The following is a 20,444-nucleotide window of genomic DNA, read 5'->3' on the forward strand; positions in this document are numbered from 1 at the left end:
ATAAGTGAGGAGTGGGTGTACAATCACTACAAATGGATTGTGTGGAAACAGGCCTCCATGGAAAGATCTTTTCCAGAAACAATGGGAAGCCTCCGTCTCACGCCAGAGCAGGTTCTCCTACAGCTCAAGTACAGGTATGTAGGATTGTATTTTTTATCAGTTCTATGAATGTGTAAATACCAAATATACTCCTGGACAAACCCTAGTATTACACACAGCATAATGCCATTTGTGTAATCTTTACAATAGGCTCGGTTTTACTGATGCGGACAATGATTATTTTTCATTATTGACTGATCTGTCGATTATTTTCTTGATTAATTTTGTCTTTAATATGTTGAGTTTACTAAAAAAAATGTCTGTCACAATTCCCTACAGCCCAAGGTGATGGCTCCAAATATCTTGAATTGTCCAAACAATAGTGAAAGATACAGTTTACTATAACAGAAGACAAAGAAGCTGAAACCAATTAAATTTGCTATTTTTACTTGAAAAAAAAATGACTTAAAACTATTAAGATACATGTGGATTATTTCAATGATTTACTTTATTAAGTACTTCAGTACTTCTACTTGGTTTAATTAAATTATATAAGAATAAAAAGAAGTTTGAGTAAATATGTAATTTCTACATATGTCACATATCATTTTTACATATTTACATACATACTTATTTTGCTAATGGATAAAATACATGGGAAGAGCAGTATGCTTATGTAAATTATATTTTTTGACTAATGAAGTGTTTTAATTTTACATTTAATGTTAATTAATTATTTACTTTATTTTACATGTCTCAGATATGATGTGGAGATCGACCACAGCCGTAGGCCAGCTCTGAGGAAGATAATGGAAAAGGACGACACAGCAGCCAAAACCCTGGTGCTCTGTGTTTGTGGGATCGTCTCCAGGGGTCAATCCCCAAACAGACAGAGTCGTAATGACACCAAGACTCCACAAGGAGCTGATGCCAAGGTTGAATCCCCATCTGCAGTTGTTTGGCTGACAGACGGATGGTACGCCATTAAAGCCCAGCTGGATGAACCTTTGACTGCCATGCTTCACAAAGGTCGACTGGCTGTCGGATGGAAGCTGATCATCCATGGGGCTCAGCTGGTGGGATCACAAGATGCTTGCTCACCTCTGGAGGCACCTGAATCGCTCATGTTAAAGGTACTTTAACAAGGAGATCAAAAGTTGTTCTATCTTTCGACAAGTTCAACAAACATAACATGTTGACTTATTGTTTGTTTTTTGTTTTTAGATTTGTACCAATAGCAGCAGACCTGCACGGTGGGATACTAAGCTGGGATTTCACAGAGATCCCCGGCCATTCCTGCTTCCTGTCTCCTGTTTGTATAGAAATGGAGGGCCAGTAGGATGTGTGGACATTACCATACTAAGAAGCTACCCCCTACAGGTGAGTTTCGTCTTTGATTGATTTACTATCACTCCTGGAAGTCCATGTTACGATCCATTTGACTGTATGCTTGTTACATTTTCCAGTGGATGCAGAGGAAACCAGATGGGGGCGTTGTGTTCCGTTCTGTTCGTGCAGAAGAGAAGGAGGCGAGACGATACAGCAGCCACAAACAGAAGGCCATGGAAATCCTTTTTGCCAAGATTCAAACTGAATTTGAAAAGGAGGAGAAAGGTAGGAATATTTTTAGCTTGTTATGTACATATTGAATTGGGAGAAGTTTTAACAAGTTCTCATCTTCAGGTAATAACAAACCTCAACGCAGAAGACGGACAATAAGTCGTCAGGATATTGCAAATCTGCAAGATGGAGAGGAGCTGTATGAAGCAGTGGGGGATGACCCATCTTACCTTGAGGTGATAGGAAATTTACTTTACATATTGTTGACTTAATGTCTCTTTATGAATAGAGTTTTAGTTGCATATCTGTCTTACTTCCATGCCCTAGGCTCATTTGAGTGAACAGCAGTTAGAGACTCTACAAACCTACCGTCGCTCTCTGATGGAGAAGAAGCAGGCTGATCTGCAGGATCGATACCGTCGAGCTCTGGAAGCAGAAAACGATGACGGGGGCTGTCCTAAACGAGACGTTACACCTGTGTGGAGACTCCACATTGCTGACTCCATGGGCCAACCTGGCAGTGGTGCGTGTGTTTTTCCTCTTTTTTGACTTATTAATGATTACTTCAACTTATGTACTGTTGTGGGTTCAAATACCGGTTGTAATTTATTTTTCTTGGTTTTAGTTTACCAGTTGAATCTCTGGCGGCCTTCCTCGGATCTACAGTCTTTACTGAAAGAAGGCTGTCGATACAAAGTCTATAACCTCACCACTTCAGATGGAAAGAAACGCAGCAGCATTGAAACTGTTCAACTCACTGGGACAAAGAAAACACAGTTTCAGGACCTACAGGTATAGGAAACTACTGTCTTTAGTACACATGATTTACCTATGGAATTATGCATACAATGTATGTGAATTATTAGATGATGGAGATATTTTCTAATATGTATGATTTGTTTTATCATCCAGGCTTCCCAGGAGTGGTTAATGGCACGTTTTCAACCGAGGGTTTCTACCAATTTTGTGAATATTCAAAACCCAGAATTCCAGCCGCTGTGTGGAGAGGTTGATCTCACAGGATATATCATCAGTGTCATAGACGGACAGGGTTGGTGATTTTTTTTTTTTCCTTTTTACTATTTCTTCCATAACCATATAGTTCACTGAATAATTGTTTTTACTTTTGAATACAGGTTCCTCTCCTGCATTTTATTTGGCTGATGGAAGACTGAACTTTGTTAAAGTGCGCTGTTTCAGCAGCTTTTCTCAGTCTGGCCTGGAAGATGTCGTAAAACCCCGTGTGCTGTTGGCTCTGAGCAACCTGCAGCTCAGAGGTCAGTCCACATGTCCCACTCCTGTTGTGTACGCTGGAGATCTGACCGTCTTCTCTACAAACCCCAAAGAGGTTCATCTACAGGAATCCTTTAGCCAGCTCAGAAACCTGGTCCAGGTACAGTGCTTAAATCCAAAACCTTTTAGCTGCTGACATGCTTCAAAAACAGTATTTATCATTCAGCTTCTACATCAAAGGCTGGACGCTCTCGCAGCCAAAATACTTCATGTGATGAAGAAATCAGGATGAGACATATACTAAAATGGTTATATGTGGGTGCTGACTTTTCTCTTTTGTACTTCCTTTGTTTGGATACAATAAAATGTCATAACTATAATTTTTGTCATGTGTTTTCAGAGTCAGGAGAACTTTTTTCCAACTTGTGAGGAGAAGCTTTCACATTTAGTCAAGTCTAATGGCCTGAGCTCCATCTGTTCTCCAGCTCTGCAACCACAAACCCCAGCTTGCACATCAGACAGAAGACAAGACACAAGTGTGAGTTTATTGCACTTGCTGTGGTATCTAGGGCTGTTTAATACATTTGCTCTCATAACCACTTGTAGTTGATTTAAAAGCTAAAATTGTGTTCTTTATATGCAGCTGGTATGTCAGCAGCCAATCAGAAGCCTTGGATCCTTCACACCTGTCAGCAGAAACCCTCCTGCAGCAACCCCTTCAACTGAGAAAGACCCCAAAAGCCTGAAGAGGAGAAGAGCTTTGGACTATCTTTCTCGTATCCCGTCTCCACCATCTCTCGCCCATCTGGGCGCAGTGGCTTCTCCAAGTGTAAATAAGACATTCAACCCCCCTCGGAGGTCTGGGACACCAAGCACTTTAAAAACTGTACAGACTCCAGCTCGCAAACCTGTTGTTCCGCAGGTGGAAGATGAATGGGTGAATGACGAGGAACTGGCGATGATTGATACTCAAACATTGCTTGCTGGTGGTTTACTGTAGGTACCTAAGACTGTATGATGATGAGTACGTTGCAACTTCGGAAAAACTGTACAAATTAGTGAAAAAGGGTAAAGGCTGCGCATGGTCTATGTTCTGTGGTTTTTGTAGTCTCACTGGACTAATTAAAGTGGAGAAATTGCCAGTAAAATCATGTCATCACTTCCTACCAATCCTCTTCTCTTCTGTCTACTTTTCTGTCTGTAAAGTTAAGTAAGTTAAACACAAATTTAGCTTCATAAACCCCTAATTGTGTTTTGTTTGAGGCCAGATAACTGAGAGATGATCAGGAGCTGTCCCGCCAATAAATAGTGACAAACTTTTTTTAAATAACATACTTGTACTGTATAGGATAGTGCAATACTTAAACTGTGGCTCATGATAGTTTAAGACAAAATTGTAAAGCACTTTACATAGTTATTAAGACCTACTTTGAAGGTAAATGATTCTCTGTTGTCATTTTAATAGTAAAGCTCAAACTAAACATAACTACATAATATAATATATTATAATATAATATGTATAAAAATGTGCCTTACATTTGTTACATCATTCCAGAAGAAAAGATCATAAATGCAGTCTCAAAGTGTCACTTTAAAAGGTAGTTAACACCAACACTATACAGTATATCTTAAAACTAATCCTGTTTAAATACAAGTTATCATAAAAGTATTTTAGATTTTATGGGAAAACAGCTGGATTGATTGAAAGTAACAGCGGCCACTGAGTGTAGTTTGTGCCGCTCCAGACCAGCTGATGGCGCTAACGCACTCACTTGCGGGTTAGCTAGCCGTTAAAGAGGAAAAGAAGGACAATGTTACTTCCGTAAACACAAGGTATTGACAATGTTGAAATTGTGTGCCGGGTTTTTTTTTGTTAATGTTTTTCCCCCATTATTTATTCGTATTTGATGTATACGGTAAGGATTCAAGAATAACGACATTTACTCTATGTTGGTATGATGAGTTAGTGAAGTATTAAACGTAACGTAAGTTTTTTTCACCGTCTTCTGTCTAACTCGTGTCATGACGTTAGCTAACGGTTAACTGTTAGGCTTGATTTCGGTTTTGGCTTAAATAAATGTGAAATTACCTCAATGACTGTAAGCGCGCAAACACAGTCATACTGATTTACCTTCACAATGAAATTGTAAACATGAATTTAATAATGATAACGTATGTTATAATGAAAATAACTACACAGGTTAGTTATAATTGTATACGTTCTAATATAGTAACTTTGTTTTAATGTGTTTTCATGCAGATGTCTTACACTGAATCCTCCTGTTCGGCCTCTCCTGATGTAGAAAGCTCTTGTGTGGGTGAAAGTACTGAAGGTGGTAGAGATGACTCTGCTGACAAAAACACTGTTTGTGTGAGCAGTGACTGCATCAGTCGGGACAGCAGTGTGAGGGAGCGTGTGTTAAAGGAGGTAGGACTCACCAGCACCACTTTCATTGGTCCGGCATTTCCTCCAGAAATAGCCACAATCAAGTCTGGCATTGAAGACACACTGAGCGAGTTTTATAAAGAGCTTGAGAAGATCGATACACCTGATGATGCTAATGGTAACCCAGGGAAACAAGGTAAATGTTTTGTTCAACCACCCTCACCTCCAAAAACATCTACCAGCAAACAGACTCAGGATGTACGCAAGGAGAAAAGTGTTCACGCAATGAAATCTGAAAAATCTGACGGCTTCTGGAAAAGCAGTGGACAGAACCAGCCATCCTGGCCTCACTGGTATCAAAATAAGCCATACTACCCCAGAAGGCCGAGACCAGGCATGGACCCGAGTTTTGGTAGAGCTGCTCCAACTCAAAATCACTGGAATTATCCTCAACCACTGGACAGACCACCAAACCCAAGATTACATACACCCCCATTCCATCACGCACCACCCCCATCTGCATTCCCAAATCCACAAAACCCGCCACCACACATGAATCATAACTGGAGAAGTTCAGGCATGCCGAACCAGTATCAAGAGGAGGCGCATTTTCCAACATTTTCTAGCTTCCCATCTCAGAATGTATACAGTCCCCCCACTCAGGGCTATTATGGAGATTATCCACATCACTTAGACAGGGACGAACGGGGTTGTAGCTACGACACATACTCAGATGACGTAAATAGGGGATGGCCTAGAGACAGAGAAGAAGAGTGGTCTCAGTTCGACGAAGACAATGACAGGGGCCAGAGATTTGTTTCTGAAAATGAACTCTGGAAGCAACAGCATCACTGCCGATCTTCTGATAACTCTCATGCATCCTCTTCTTCTTTGGTGCTGATCTTAATGAGGGGATTGCCAGGATCTGGGAAATCTACACTGGCCAGGTACGTATGTGTAATCTTGATTCACTTGAATGGTTGTATTCAGTTTAAAAGAGCCTAACACTCAATTTCTAAGCCTGAATGTATTATCTTAGTTGTACATTTGTGACATGTCTCTCTCACAGGGAGCTGCTCACCACTGGTCCCAGTGGGCTGATACTGAGCACAGATGACTACTTTGCTCAAAAGAATGGCTACCGCTATGAACCAGGCCTTCTTGGCGTGGCCCATGAATGGAACCAGAGCAGAGGTATTGTCTCCCTAAACGCTCACGCGACTTAAGTGGTTCATCATAGTTATTTCCTTAGCATGAGAAAAGTTTTCATTGCATCACAAAGGCATTTCTGTCAGAGCAGTCTTTTTATTGTTGTCTTCATAATAAGACTATTTTTACAGTATCGTTCAAAAGTTTGGGGCACTCAAAGTAAAGCAAGTTTTCTTTCAAAAAATAATGCCATGAATAGTTTTTATTTTTAACTTCATACAAAGTGCACTAAAAACTTTAATGAAATAGATATTTGGTGTGACCACCCTTTGCCTTTAAAGCAGCATCAGTTCTCCTCGGTACACATGAACACGGTTCTTCAAGGTACTTGTAATCCCAGACTCCATAATGTTGAGATCAGGGCCCTGTGGGGGACGTACCAGCTGTTGCAGGACTCACTGACGATAGCTTAATGGCTCTGGCTATATGTCCGGGGTTGTTTTCATTCTGCGGAATGATTTTGAACCAATCAGAAACCTCCTTGATGGTATTGCGCAGTGGATAAGAATCTAAACATCTAAATGCCTAATACATTTGCACAGTACTGTGTCTGAAGAGGAGTTACAGTGGTCTGGTGAACCACTATTTAAATCAAAAATGTTAAAAGGTGCCCTTTCAGCCAGTGAAGTCTTTGCAATATCAGGAAAACAAGTTAAGCTTTAGAAATGAGGTTTGATGAGATTTTTATTTTCTTGCCAGAACTTGGTTCAATAATTTTTTTTTGTGTGTGTGTGTGTGTTTAATCGTCTTTCAGCTAAAGATGCTATGCATGATTGCCGGTCTCCAATTATTATTGATAATACAAACATTCAAGCCTGGGAAATGAAGCCATATGTCAAAATGGTAGGTGGTGATGTCACATATTAATAGTACTAATGAACTAATCAATAGTGTTTCATAGATCCTAATAAAAACGTCCAACTTTTGAACAGGCCTTGGAGAGAGGATACAAAGTGGACTTCTGTGAACCTGACACCAGCTGGAAGTTGGATCCTTACGAGCTTGAAAAGTATGATTCCTTATTAATTATCATATCACACATTCATGCTGGTGCAGACTTTGAAAACTGAACTTCCTAACATGACCTCACTGCACTTGTTTAACCTCAAGGAGGAACAAACATGGTGTTCCCCAGGAGAAGATCATGCAGATGCTGGATCGCTTTTCATTTCCCATATCCATAGACATCGTCATGAGTTCACCAGAGCCGCCTCACGTTAACCAGAGACGTCGACCAGAGCATGCGCAGACGATGAGGAGAAACAGAGACTTCTGTTAGTTACTACAAGGATTTAACCAGCCAAATAATTTGCCTTGAAGAACAACATTTTTGTAATGGTTTAAATACTGTTGCTGCTGTTTCTACATGATTTTAATATATAATTTTGTATGATGTAAATTTGTGGAATGGCAAAACAAATATATTTTCTCTAAAGAAGTTTTCATTATTAAATTTTCATGTGTAAAATCTTTGCTAGAAAAACTCTTTTCTACATTCCACTCTATTATTTTTGCAATTTGTAAAATATGCAACAACATGGAAAACCATCTGCCTAATGTTAGTTTCCTGTTTAAATTGACTACCAGTTGCTTGTTAAAATAGTTTTCAGCATATTCTCATTCCCTTAAATCTGTAGAGCATATGTGAGAATATTTTGTTCTGGTAAACCAAGTTTCATAGTCGGTTTATCTCTATGGTTGTACAAACGCATTTTTGTTTTGAGCCAAAGAGTTGCTCGTTCTCTCTGTTGGTGCTTGCAAGACACATCAAAATGCAATTTGTAACGTAATTTATTTGTTTATTTCTCAATATTTTATCAATTGGACAATTTCTGCTTTTTTTAATTTTAGTTTTTGGGCTAAACTGTGAAAGTGAAGCAATAGTGAATATACCGGTAGTACAAAATAGCCATAAACTGTTGAGTCTTGTTAAACACTCTCAGTTTCCCATGGGACCAGCTGGCCAAAGCAGAATAATCCCACTACACTTGCAGTGCGAAAACAATATATAGAGACATTAGCACTGTAGCTTCTCTGATATTCAGCAGAATAATAGTGAGTGTGGAGTGTGATGTGCCAGTTTGATAGCATTCATTACTGGGTCTCACAGGAAATCACATTTTGCCTTTGTATTCCCTCTGGTGTTCATTAAAGCAGCACGAACAGGTGCTGCTTTATTGACTTCAGCCAGGGATTATTTTTGTCTGGACCTTAAGATTGTTGGTGCTCGAACGTATATCTCCATTTGAGGAGGCATTTTGATCCAATCAGTTTCAAATTTTATACATCAAATGGTGTTGGCTGAAATCATTATCATACCATGTTAGACCCAACTGTTTTATTGCTGTGGATTTTGGGCCGAGCTCATATTTTCCAGTGGAGCTTCACGTGACAGATCTGGGTTAGTTTTTCTGTTCTCTGCTTCACATTATGCAGACCTCGCTGTTTCATGTTTAAAAATAGCACAAAAGGAAAAGAACATTGAAAACTGGATGCACATAAAGTGAGAGTTATTTCAACCAAGTATGTGCTGGTTTTGGCTGATAGAGGATGATCAGTGGAGGCTTAAAATACCAACAGAGGGGGAGACATCTTGCATTAGTAGCGTCCATTAGTAACTGCAGGTGAAGCTATGTATGGTTGTTGTTAAGATTGTCAGAGGTCATTTTGAAAGGCTTGTGATGTTATTAGGCAAATACCCTCATTAAGTGTCTTACAGTCCATGATAGTAAGGGTCCACTTTTCTTTCAGTCCTCCTCATGTGGTATCTCATCATTAGTTTTGAAACTTCGTCCTGCTACATCATCTTATTTTGCAGTGTTTTAAACTGATTCCAATTAGTCAAGGTGATATTTACTGCAGTTTGAAATACTGTATAGTATTTCCTTTAATTTGTCCCCCTCCTGTTGGACAGACATGGACATTACACAGATTGCAGCAGCACTTTCATCATAAGACTGCAGTGCATTTTCTGGTAGACTTTGTCCAATTGGTCTTGACAGTCACCAACTCAGAACCTGTGATTTTTCCTCAGGTTGCGAAGGAGCATGTGATCCCTCCATGAAATAAAATTGTTTACTCCCTTATGCTGTCTCAAGGTTGACTGTCCAAGACTTGTCTGCAACTTCATGTCTTTTCCCTGCAGGGTTATTAACATCGCACCGACCTTGACCTACAGAATCTAGAGCCAATGTGCAAGCCAACAGTTAGCACTTCATGAAATCATGTGAGTCACATCTTTTCTTCAGTATAAATACAGTGTATCATATGCCAAGATATAGTCAGTCTACAATAGCTACAAGAAAGGAAATACAAAACTGATGGGCCACTGGTACAGTCAGATGACCCAAAAATTCCTGCCTTTTTAGTCTGAGCTGTTTAGTTGGGTGTCCCTGACATAACAATGACCTTGTGTAAGAGTTTTAGAGAAGCCTTCAAATGGACAAAGCCTCCTTATCTCCGGGGAAGAGGTGGCAGTTTGACTCATTGTGATTGTTGAACATGTGACCTGTGATAATTATTTGACTTCAAGAAACTGGTGCATCTAGGCACAAGATCAATCAGTGAGTCAATAACAAAAATCAATCAATAAAGAAGACAAAATAAACTGTGATGAGAAGGGCAGTGGTGTTACTACTTCAGACAATTTATGTAACATAGTAACAGATTTTCCATCAAAACAGAGTCCTTCATAGACATTTCAGGAGCTTTGATGGTTCCATTCTTCTTGTAAGAATATTTAATGTAGCATGAAATAATCTCTGGCAACCAACTCAGGAACACCATTATATTATCAGCATGGGGCATAATGGCAGCTGCCTTCTGTTTCTTAAAGGGAAAAGCTTTGACCTTTGAAATCCTGGAGCTGTTCAACACCGTGGTCCTTGATAAAGCCGTGGTCTGTACATGAGCAGGAGCATTGAACACTTTGTTACACACAGTGATATGAACTGCTCTAGGAAATGAAATGAACAGCTCATTTCCACAGAAAAACAAGATTATTCTATTTGGCAGCAGTTTGGCCTAATGCAGACAAGCTGGTAGTCATCACAGAGTTCCCAACACGGGTGGTCAGTTTGCCCGCTTCACACACACATTATCTGAGATGTGACCTCATGTGGGTAACCACATGTCTTTGCTTGTAATTTCTATTGGTAGCTATTGGGATTTGATTATAGCACACTCCAATCTTTGCACTATCCATTTACTTAGAAAGGCTTTCTTTCAGTGACCTTCCTGGAGCATGTATAGAAATGATCTTTCTATTATTAGAAGACCACTTATTATAAGACTTTCTTCCTTTAATTATACTGTGCACAGAGCTTAAGCAGCTCCAGAGAGCCTTTATCTCATGAACGTACAGTGGATTTCAACTTTGATTAAATTGTTCAAATTGTACTTTTATTTGATGTAGTTTAAGTTAAACTAAGCATTATTTTTCACTCTTTATATGCAGTACATTGTTGGCAATGTTTTACATTTATCCTTTATGCTACAGCAAATCCATGAATACGCTCTCATATGTCAGCGCTGCATGGTCACAGGGATTTAAATGACCCAGAAAACCAGAGGTCCTTTATTAAGTAAAACTACAATAGAACTCCCAGCAAGGCCTTGGCAACTGTGAACTGTAATTTGTGTAACAGTGACACAATATCCTGCTGATATTCCAACAACAGGATGTAAGAAACAGGAAAACTCATGAACATTAATCCCTGGAGGAGCTAACATGCCCATGCTTCCTCTAGTGGCACTGCAAAAACACAAATACACTGTGAATGGCAATAGCGTAAATCAACCAAAGGACATGACTCTGTTTTTGGCTATTAGTTACCTCCTCTTTTATATCCCGCATTTTCTATGTGCTTCTATTTTCTCAGCCAGATGCTCTCTCTTGATTTTCAGGCTGGGGGCTGATAAGAGTCCTTGAAACACAAACATCATGTACGATGGTGCCTGACTACTACCTGAATTCATGATTGGGCAGATTAAACAGAGCAATGGAACAGAAGCTGACATTAACAGCAGCGATGTGGGGGTGGAGGTTTACAAGGTTACTGTTGTTTACCAGCTGCTGAACCTCACCTGAGGGGACAAGAGTGTTTTCAACATCTCACCTTGTTTGCTGGCTCACTGTGTAAGTGTGTTTGTGCTGTGCACTTCCCAGGTGTGAAGGTGTACAATTGTAAAGTGAGGCAGCCTGCGGTAGACACAGAGGGAGAAGTGGGCTCCCTGAATGGCAGTGTTGAGTCACAATTAAGTCACTGCTATTAACCATCTTAGAGACCGAAAGGGCAGATGAAATTAGAGCTGACACCCAGAGGACAACAAAAACTGGACATGACAGGCTAATGGGTGCTAATTACCACCCCACCAAGCATTGCCTAATGGTACAGAACTCAATGTTTTATATGCAGTTGTTGCATTATTATAACCTCCACTGCAAGTGGAAGATCAGGATGAACAGGAAACACTCATGTAGACCTCTCACTGTATCCTTACTCTTGGTGCTAAAGAGAGGAAGTTGTAACGCACGGCTGCACAGAGCATTATTTATTATCGTTTATGTTTTACAAAAACATATGGGTCATATATGAGCACATTAGTATACATAGTAGTTATGTCCGCATGTAGGCTATATAGTAAATGTACATCTTAAAGATAGCTGTCGGTTTCTTGTCAGTATTTGCCTCCTGGTGCAGGTTAAAAGCAATTTAGCCTGATGGAAAAAGGGATGAAGCATTAAATGAAAGCTCTCATGAGAATAACAGATTTGCGCACAATGATGGCTGTTTTAAAATCATTTATCATCATTAGCCTATGGGGAAAAGCCATTTAATAAATGTTCTCTGTGAAACTCATTTTAAGTGGAGCACGAGGTGTTGTCTGTCGACTCCAGTTCACGTTGTTTATTGTGGTTGTCACGTGAGGCTGACAGCCAATGACAACCGTGTTCTGCAATCGCACAGCGTGTCATCTTTTTTACACACTGACGACCAACCAGCTGAGTCAAATCAACCATAATAAGACCGGACACTGGATCATACGCTCTTCAAAATAAGAGCGTGAACTTGTGTATTATTGAATGTAAAATGTCACATATTGAGCTGTTGCATAGAAGCAGTACAGTATGCAAATACACAAATGTGCAGTAAATACTAGAGTAAAGTGAATACAATTCATATCCACGTGCATATGATAGCTATAATGGACACCATGGTGAAATAATCAAATGTCCCTCCTTTTACCTTGGTTGTTTTTATTACACCAGAAGCACTTAATTCAGTATTTTCTTCAATATTGGTACAATACTCTTAAGAGAAGCTTATGTGGCGCTGCTCATCATCTGCATCCATTCAGCCAAACACATAAATCTTAAAACAAATCATTCAAGAGGGCAGAAGAGAGCTAGAAAAATAGACTTGGATAGGTTGTTGTAATGGGTTGTGAATTACTGTTCCCATGTAGCTCTGTGTCATGTCATTGTTTGTTGTTTTCTGTTCATTAGATAGGAAACCTCAAAAGGCAATCATCAGGATCCTGTGATTTATGCGTCCTTTTTTTTCAATTTCTGTTTCGGCTCTGATCACTGTTTAATGACAGGAATAACATCTGCCCACACCATTCTGTTCAGTATTCATTTACTGAATTTTCTTAATCTTATCGTACAGTACTAGTTGACTATCATTTCTCGTGTTATGATAGAAAGTTTAGGGTTAACACAGTATTTACTTACAGCGTTTTCACACTTTCACTAATGAGGCTGTAATTTTGAAACACCTCACCGGAAAAGTCGCTGTAATTTAATTCTACCTTGACAGGTGTGGGGTTCAACATGCTATGGGTATGATAGAGTCCGGCGGCCGGTGCGCTGCTGGAGGTCACACACGGCAGGTATTCCCTTTCGGCTCACGTTGTCAGTCCTCTCGCAGTCCTTGATAATGTGCCCGGTGTCGCCGTGTCGAGCGCGTGCCTCTGATCCTCGCGGCAGATCCATCGTGTAGATGAATCGCATGTGCAGAGAGGGAAGTTTACCTCCGGCGACCTGAGGACAGAGGCGGATAATTCCGCGGCGGTTTGCACGTTCGGTAAGTGGGTTTGTGTTTTCGGTGGATGAGAAGGATGCAGCAGAGAATGGGGAAATGTTGACATAATTATAGCAGTTATTGCAGCATATGTTATGTTTTTGATTGGTTAATTGCCTCTAAAAAAACCGACCTTGGATTTATTGTTTTGTCTAGTTTTTAACGCATCCATTTAAGAAACTTTGAAGCGGCATAAAGTAGCAGCCCAAATGAAGGACAAGTCTGATATCCAGTCTTTAATTTGGAATACACAAAAAAAGGAAATAGCCTCAATGAGTTTGATTTAACTGAATTGGATTTAGTCTGTCCAATGGTTGTGCTCTATTACTATACATAAGTTTAATTAATTTCTGCATATTTTCAAAACATATTACAGTGTATAGGTCCCATACATTACCGCTCGAGAACAATATATGCTTGCAGTAGTGAGGGGAGTCCAAGTTTAGCAAACATCCTCTCTCCACATGTTGATGTTGAGTCATTAACTGCTGGCAGACTTGGGTGAACCTGGGTAAACCTGTTCTCTGTGTCTCCCTGTGGCTCCCTGTGTGTTCATATAGGGGTCAGTGGCAGCTGGCAGAATCACTGTGCTGCCCTGTCTGTTCATAATAAACACCACCAATCTCATCAAGGCACCGGGGAGGGCTAAGTAATCAACATGGTCCAGGAACATTTAAAGTTAGATGTGTGCAGAATGATGAGGGGTTTAAGGCAAATGTGAGCTATTGTGACCAAAATATCTTGTGATGGAACTGGCTGATATTTAGATATTTGCCAGGAGAGCTATATGCAAGCACAAAAGACCCAAAACGATGGCTGATTTTATCTTCATCCAGTCAACGTCCTATACCTTGGACAAATCCGTGTGCCAGACGTTGCTTCTGTCCCCTGATTTAATTTTAGTCCCCATTGTCAGTCAGAGGCAGTGCTCTCAGCCTCCCCAGCTGCCGGTTACATAATGTCAGCCGAGGACTACCACAGTTTAGTAAGCAGAGGGGGGAAATCGGGCGGAATAGAGCAAAGACAATACTGAACGAGGCCAGATTACAACATTACATAAGGGATGTTTTGCTTCCACTTGGCTGGGATGATGCAGATGATGGTGGTCCAGAAATAGGTCTGAGGGAAGGAAGATGGGATGCTGCACACACTATATGTGCCAGCGGAGGAGTATTCAGACAAGGCTGTTAATGCACAGCGAGGGTACAGATCTGGCTATCAATTTGTAGAGAAGAATATTTACATTTCATGTTGCACAACCCGGCTTTTGTTGCTAATATCCTGTGGTAAATGTTCCCAGCACATGTTCAGTGTGTACACTGGTGCACAATGGGCACCAGTGAATATTACATTCAAGGACATATCAGTTTAATATCTTCTGAGAGAGGCAGAGGGGAAATGTCTGATAGCTTTCCTTCTGGTTAACCTCATCAGCAAAGTGCACTGTGGCATTACATGGTTCATTAGGTTGTGTTGCTTTGGTTTAGACATGTTATTGAGAATTTCTCTACAGACAAAACAAAAATAAATAGGTACGTGATAGACTGGGTAAGATATGTAGCAGTAAGATAAATGTCCACAATCCCAGACTTTTTCATTTCCAAATAAAAATGGCATCTAAGAAAACACTAAAACCATCATAAGCAGATTTTCTCACTGTGGCGAAACTAATGCAGTTGGAGGAAAAACATAAACAACGATGACTTTATAACATCGCTTATTGACTTGGCAACATATGACAGCGACATGATGGCATTGATGTATGATGTCTGCTGGGATGGGTCGGCACTGACACCTTTCATCCATCACATGTGATTCAAAGGAGCAAATCATCTCTACATCACATAGAGCAGAAAATCTTTGTCACATTCCTCAGCTTGAAGATTTGAAGTGTGTCACAGTCCTGACTGCATCCCTGTCAGTGATTTCAAAGAAACAGACAGACGTAACCCCACAGCACTTTACAGTATGATTTAATGATGATTTGTTGCTTAATATTGTGAATGCTGAGGAAGAAAGTGAGAGCTTGCCTCTCCCTGGCCTTATTCAGTAGTTAGAAAGCAACCCCTTTTTTATATTATCAAATTAAAATGGTATTATCCTCATTGATTACAGACTAACTTCTTCAAGTTAAAGAAATGTAGCCCACAAAAGATTTTAAAAGTAAAATATTTCTAGCAAGCCGCAATTTTTTTAATAAACTTAGTCATTTAAAATTTATGAACGGGAACAGAATTGCTGATATATCACTGTTGCAAGAAAGCAACTTTTATAAGCTTTGGAAAAAAGTGTTGTCATTAAGATTACTACACTTGAATTAAATTCTCCAGCTTTGTGAACATTTGCAGTTTGTACAAGCGTGCTCATAAAATCTCATTGTGGTCAGCATGTGGTGGAAACTGTTACGTGTGGGTTTGCTTTACATGAAATTAATTAAAGTGGGTGATAATATGCTATGAAAGATAGCTACACAGGCCAAATGCACAGAAGTTTTCCCCCAAAGTAACAATGTAATCCTTTGGATAATAACGTAGAAGAACTCTTCATGCATATAGTGCTTGAGGGAGCCGCAACAGCACTGCAGGAGCTGTGGGCCGCATCCTAATACACTGAGAAGACTGCAGTGGGAGCTGTGAAAACCAGACATAACACAAACATCACAATTACATAATCCCCAAATTCACTCTGAAATTCTGTAATGCATCTCTGAAAATTCAGCAGTAAAATACTCATTAATGTGACAAGCTATTATTTATGACATTTTTATATACACAAAATAATATATATAATATGATTTCCCAGTAATCCTCAATAGGAAAAACAGTGGAAGTAGTATGAATTTGGCCAATTATGTAATGTAGATGAAAAAAGATGTTTTTCATGTGAAGATTAGAGAAACAATCTCCAATAAAGCTGTAACACAGTTAAATGATATTCAGTTCTGCAGTGCTGTCAGGTGATGGAAAATAATGTAACCAGAATGAAGATCTATGCACATGTGTGTGTATTAGCCTTGAATTTCCAGGGAAATTTAAAGTCCGCCTCAGAAGCAATGAGAGTCATTGTAGGTGAAAGTGATTCCTAGAACGTGAGCTGGTGCTGAAATCTTCCATTGCCTGTGACGCTGAAAGAAATATTATGATCTTTAAAACCCAGCAGCTGCAGCAGCTGCATGGTGGTAACCTATTGAATGCTTCACATGGCTGATGAAAATCTTTGTAAAAGGAACTCTGTTTCAGACATGACTGACGTTTTGTTTTGCATCTTGTTCCCAAAATGATTAATGTGTTGACCTTTTACCTCTGCATCGCCATGAAAACAATTTGACGCGGCCGCTTTGGAAATGGACCCGCTGAGTCGTGGGACTGCCTCCTCGCTGTTACCTTCTCAGTTAATTTATGATCCCTGTTTTGTTTTTTTTGTTTTTTTTCAGTTACAGACAGTTAATAACAAATTAAACCTGACAACATGTATTCATATGGCTTAACATCAGTGTGTCCTCCTGGAGCACTGCAGGGTGGATGTAAGAAGCGTTACTGATTGTGGCCGCAGCAGGTCCTTCGAGTACAAAGCGAAGGGTTTGGTGTTAAATTACCCTTGCTGCCTGACAGATGTTTCAGTGTGTCTGCTGATTAAGGTTTCCTGCTGACCTCGTTGGACCTTAACAAGCATGTAGAGAGGGACACCTCGGCGCGGTTTCCTGTTCCCTCCTTAATGAAGTAGAGTGACTACTTGATAGATTTATCATTGGGAAATAAGCAAATAGATGTTTGTCCCCACAGGCATGATGGTGTGAGGCCGCTGCATGAGGCAGCCTGGACAAACATGATGGAGGAGGCTGCCAGCCAGCTCGAGAGAGACCATGTGCACAGTGTCTATGACAAGATTGCTCCATATTTTAATGACAGCCGCTATAAAGCCTGGCCAAAGGTGCGACAGTTTCTGCTGGACCTGCAGCCGGGAAGCATCGTCGCTGACATTGGTAGGTGTCACCTCCAGCAGTAATGTAATGACACTAGATTCACACATCATCTGTGCTTATTCTGTTGGTTTTTTTTTTTGTTTTTGAAAACACAACTAATTCTAAAATTGTCTTCCCTTAAGAGAGAAGATGTGTTTTAAATCTAATCAGACCACTATTCATTCCTCATCAGTCTATAGCGCTGTAGCTGATTGTGTTGTCCTTGGCAGGTTGTGGCAATGGCAAGTACCTCCACATCAACAAGGAGGTGTTCAAGCTGGGGTGTGACGTTTGTCGCCCCCTGGTGGACTTTGCCTGGAGCCAGGGACATGAGGTCCAGATGTGCGATGGGCTGCATTTGCCTTACAGAGACAGCTGCTTCGACGCTGTGCTCTCTATTGCAGGTAATTGACACCGAAACACACACACACACGCGCAGTTAAAGTGAGGTTTGGATGCTGTTGATCCCTCTCACTCAGTAACAAATCACTCCCTTCATATGCATGAAGTTCAACTGATGCAGCTGCCGTTTGCCTCAAATTTAATGAACTCATAATAATGATAAACATCAGTTTACCTCCAGCCTGTGTTGCCAGGCCAACATAGTGAAATAATTCATGTGTGTCCTCCAACAAAAGAGTGCAATTAGGACCAAAAGCAGACACCCACACTATTAATTTATCTGGTGTGCCATACACAGTGTACATAATGTGTTTGTTGACTGCAAGTGCTGAATGTGACACTTCATCATGATTAAATAAATGCCTACTCACCACCCTACTTAATTCTGATAAATTAATATTTTTGTCACAGTCATCCATCATTTGTCCACCAAAGAGCGCCGTATTCGAGCAATAAAGGAGATGGCTCGCACGTTGCGTGTGGGTGGACGCATCATGATTTATGTGTGGGCCATGGAGCAGAAACGTCGTAAATTTGAGAAACAGGACATTTTCGTTCCCTGGAACCCCAACCCTCATTCGCCCTCTGGCTTCAATAGAGAGCACGCCAAAACCAGAAGGAGGGCCACTGCACAGAGCATGAGCGAAGCCATAGACAACACTGACAAGCACAGGAAGGTTAGAAGCACATCCTCTGTGGCAGACGAAGAAGACCTGACCTGCACCACGCCGCAGCAGAGGACTCAGAGACTGTGGTTCTTCTCTAGGTCTTTGGATTCTGTGTTCGACTTTGGAAGTTTAGCCATCTCCCGGTCGTCCTCCAGAGACCTGAGCACTTTATCTTCACCCACGGGTGAAAACGAGGGGAACAGGGCCAGCCAGTGCGGGAGAGGACGAGGCCTCATCAAGCAGGTCTCCAGCTTCTTTTCTCCTCCGCCTGTGATCGGATCAGAGGAGGACGTCTTTGACTCGGTCACAGAACTGCACAAGGGACAAAATGATCCTGGGGGCAACAACAACAACAGCAACGGCACAGAAAACCAGAGTGTCTCAGTATCTTTAGCCCAGGAGTGTGGCTCTCTGGCCCTGCCAGATCTGGTGCCTTTCCAGACGGAGCACATGAAGCAGTCTGGAGATGAAAGTGAAGGAGGGCCGCTGGTAAAAGAGCCGCAGGAAAGCACAGAGAGTCCTCAGGGGAGCGAGGGACAGGTGGAAGGCTCCTGCCTGAGGTACTATCACGTCTTCAGGGAGGGAGAACTGGCAGAGCTGATAGAGAATCACGTTGCAGAGCTTCATGTCAAACACACCTACTTTGATCATGCCAACTGGTGTGTGGTGGCAGAAAAAGTTCAGTTGTGGAAAATATGATTTTTAACTTGTCTGATTTTACTTTGCATCAACTCTGCCTCAAGTTTTAGCACTGAAACACACATTTGATGATTTTTACATTCTTGTAAGTGTGCAAAGGTACAGATGTAGCCATTGTTGAAGGTACACTAAACACTAAAGGAAACCACTCCACTGCTGCAGCTCTCTCCTGAACTGTTTGGAAAATGTAATTTTTTATTATCGCCGTCAGCAGCAGCTGACAGACTTATCCATATCTAGCATTAATTTAAATGGCATTTCTGTAATGTTTTCGCACAGGAAGGCAGTGTTCAACAATGGCTATCACTGTTAACCATGTTTCCATGTTTTTAAAGTATTTATTTTATTTCAATCCATGAAACCAACAAGCAGTATCCAGAAATCCAGTGTGTGTGTTTCGTTTTGGTTTCAACAATTAGGTTTTATCATCAAAACACAGGAAGCTCCAGGATTTTAACTCTTTTTAAAGAGCATTTCTGCAAGAGAGATGTTAAGAAATGCACTGTTTTTCTCTTTGGACTATTATACTAGCCAAAGGGGAATTTCTGAGACTATAGTATGCTCTTCCATCTGCTCTTATCCGTTTCAATGCTTTGATTTCAGTGAAAAAAATTCTTACTTTACTCTTTGTTGTCTGCCTGTTTTTATAACTGCACGTTCCTTAACTCTGAATTCAAAGAGCTAAACTAGCAGCGAGTGCTCTGTACTTTTTGGTGGGACTTTCTGTAAACTGCTCATGTGTAATTTATTATAAACACTATATTATAAAAAGAGCTCAAAGTTGTGCAGAATATCTTCCAAAGCATATGTGCCATTTGCTTGTTACGTTTCATTCTCAAAGTGTTTCTAAGAACGTGCCGCCGGTGTGCGTGCTTGATGTTGATACTTGTAGTAGCTGTGTCGTCGTCTCGTAACAAGCTGAATATATACCACTAGTATGTTTCGGCAAATCAACTGCCTCATATACTGTGAATAAACATTGCACTGTACCACAAAGATGTCGCTGCTTGATGTCAGTGAATGACAACTGTAGGTGAAACTTGAAAACATACTGGTTATCTGAATCCATTGTGCCAAGGACGGTGCACATCTTTATCAGTACAGTATGTGTGGACCAACTGTGTTTGTTCTGAAGTGACACTGGTACTTTAATGTCTTATGTGACCTGATGTAAATGCTTTTGGATTTGTTTTTCCTCATTA

The 20,444-nt window shown here is 40.6% G+C and overlaps 2 protein-coding genes across 2 annotated transcripts; both read left to right on the plus strand.

The window, feature by feature from the left end:
• On the plus strand, positions 1-9,505 carry LOC111224419 (breast cancer type 2 susceptibility protein-like). Its single transcript, XM_022748892.1, has 17 exons — positions 1-134; positions 800-1,172; positions 1,264-1,419; positions 1,506-1,653; positions 1,723-1,835; positions 1,927-2,122; positions 2,225-2,391; positions 2,512-2,650; positions 2,736-2,992; positions 3,233-3,370; positions 3,476-3,828; positions 3,941-3,974; positions 5,093-6,165; positions 6,288-6,412; positions 7,182-7,270; positions 7,360-7,436; positions 7,538-9,505. Exons 1-17 carry the CDS (start codon positions 58-60, stop codon positions 7,704-7,706), a joined length of 3,684 nt encoding a protein of 1,227 aa, XP_022604613.1. The 5' UTR covers positions 1-57; the 3' UTR covers positions 7,707-9,505.
• Positions 9,506-13,302: 3,797 nt separating this feature from the next.
• On the plus strand, positions 13,303-20,414 carry kiaa1456 (KIAA1456 ortholog). The gene is made up of 4 exons (XM_022748949.1): positions 13,303-13,515; positions 17,295-17,494; positions 17,704-17,877; positions 18,287-20,414. The coding sequence occupies exons 2-4, from the start codon at positions 17,338-17,340 to the stop codon at positions 19,240-19,242; spliced, it is 1,287 nt and encodes a 428-aa protein (XP_022604670.1). The 5' UTR covers positions 13,303-13,515; positions 17,295-17,337; the 3' UTR covers positions 19,243-20,414.
• The last annotated feature ends 30 nt before the right edge of the window (positions 20,415-20,444 follow it).

The sequence above is a fragment of the Seriola dumerili genome, unplaced genomic scaffold, assembly GCF_002260705.1.
Source record: "Seriola dumerili isolate Sdu_G_001 unplaced genomic scaffold, Sdu_1.0 BDQW01000134.1, whole genome shotgun sequence".
Classification (NCBI taxonomy): Eukaryota; Metazoa; Chordata; class Actinopteri; order Carangiformes; family Carangidae; genus Seriola; species Seriola dumerili.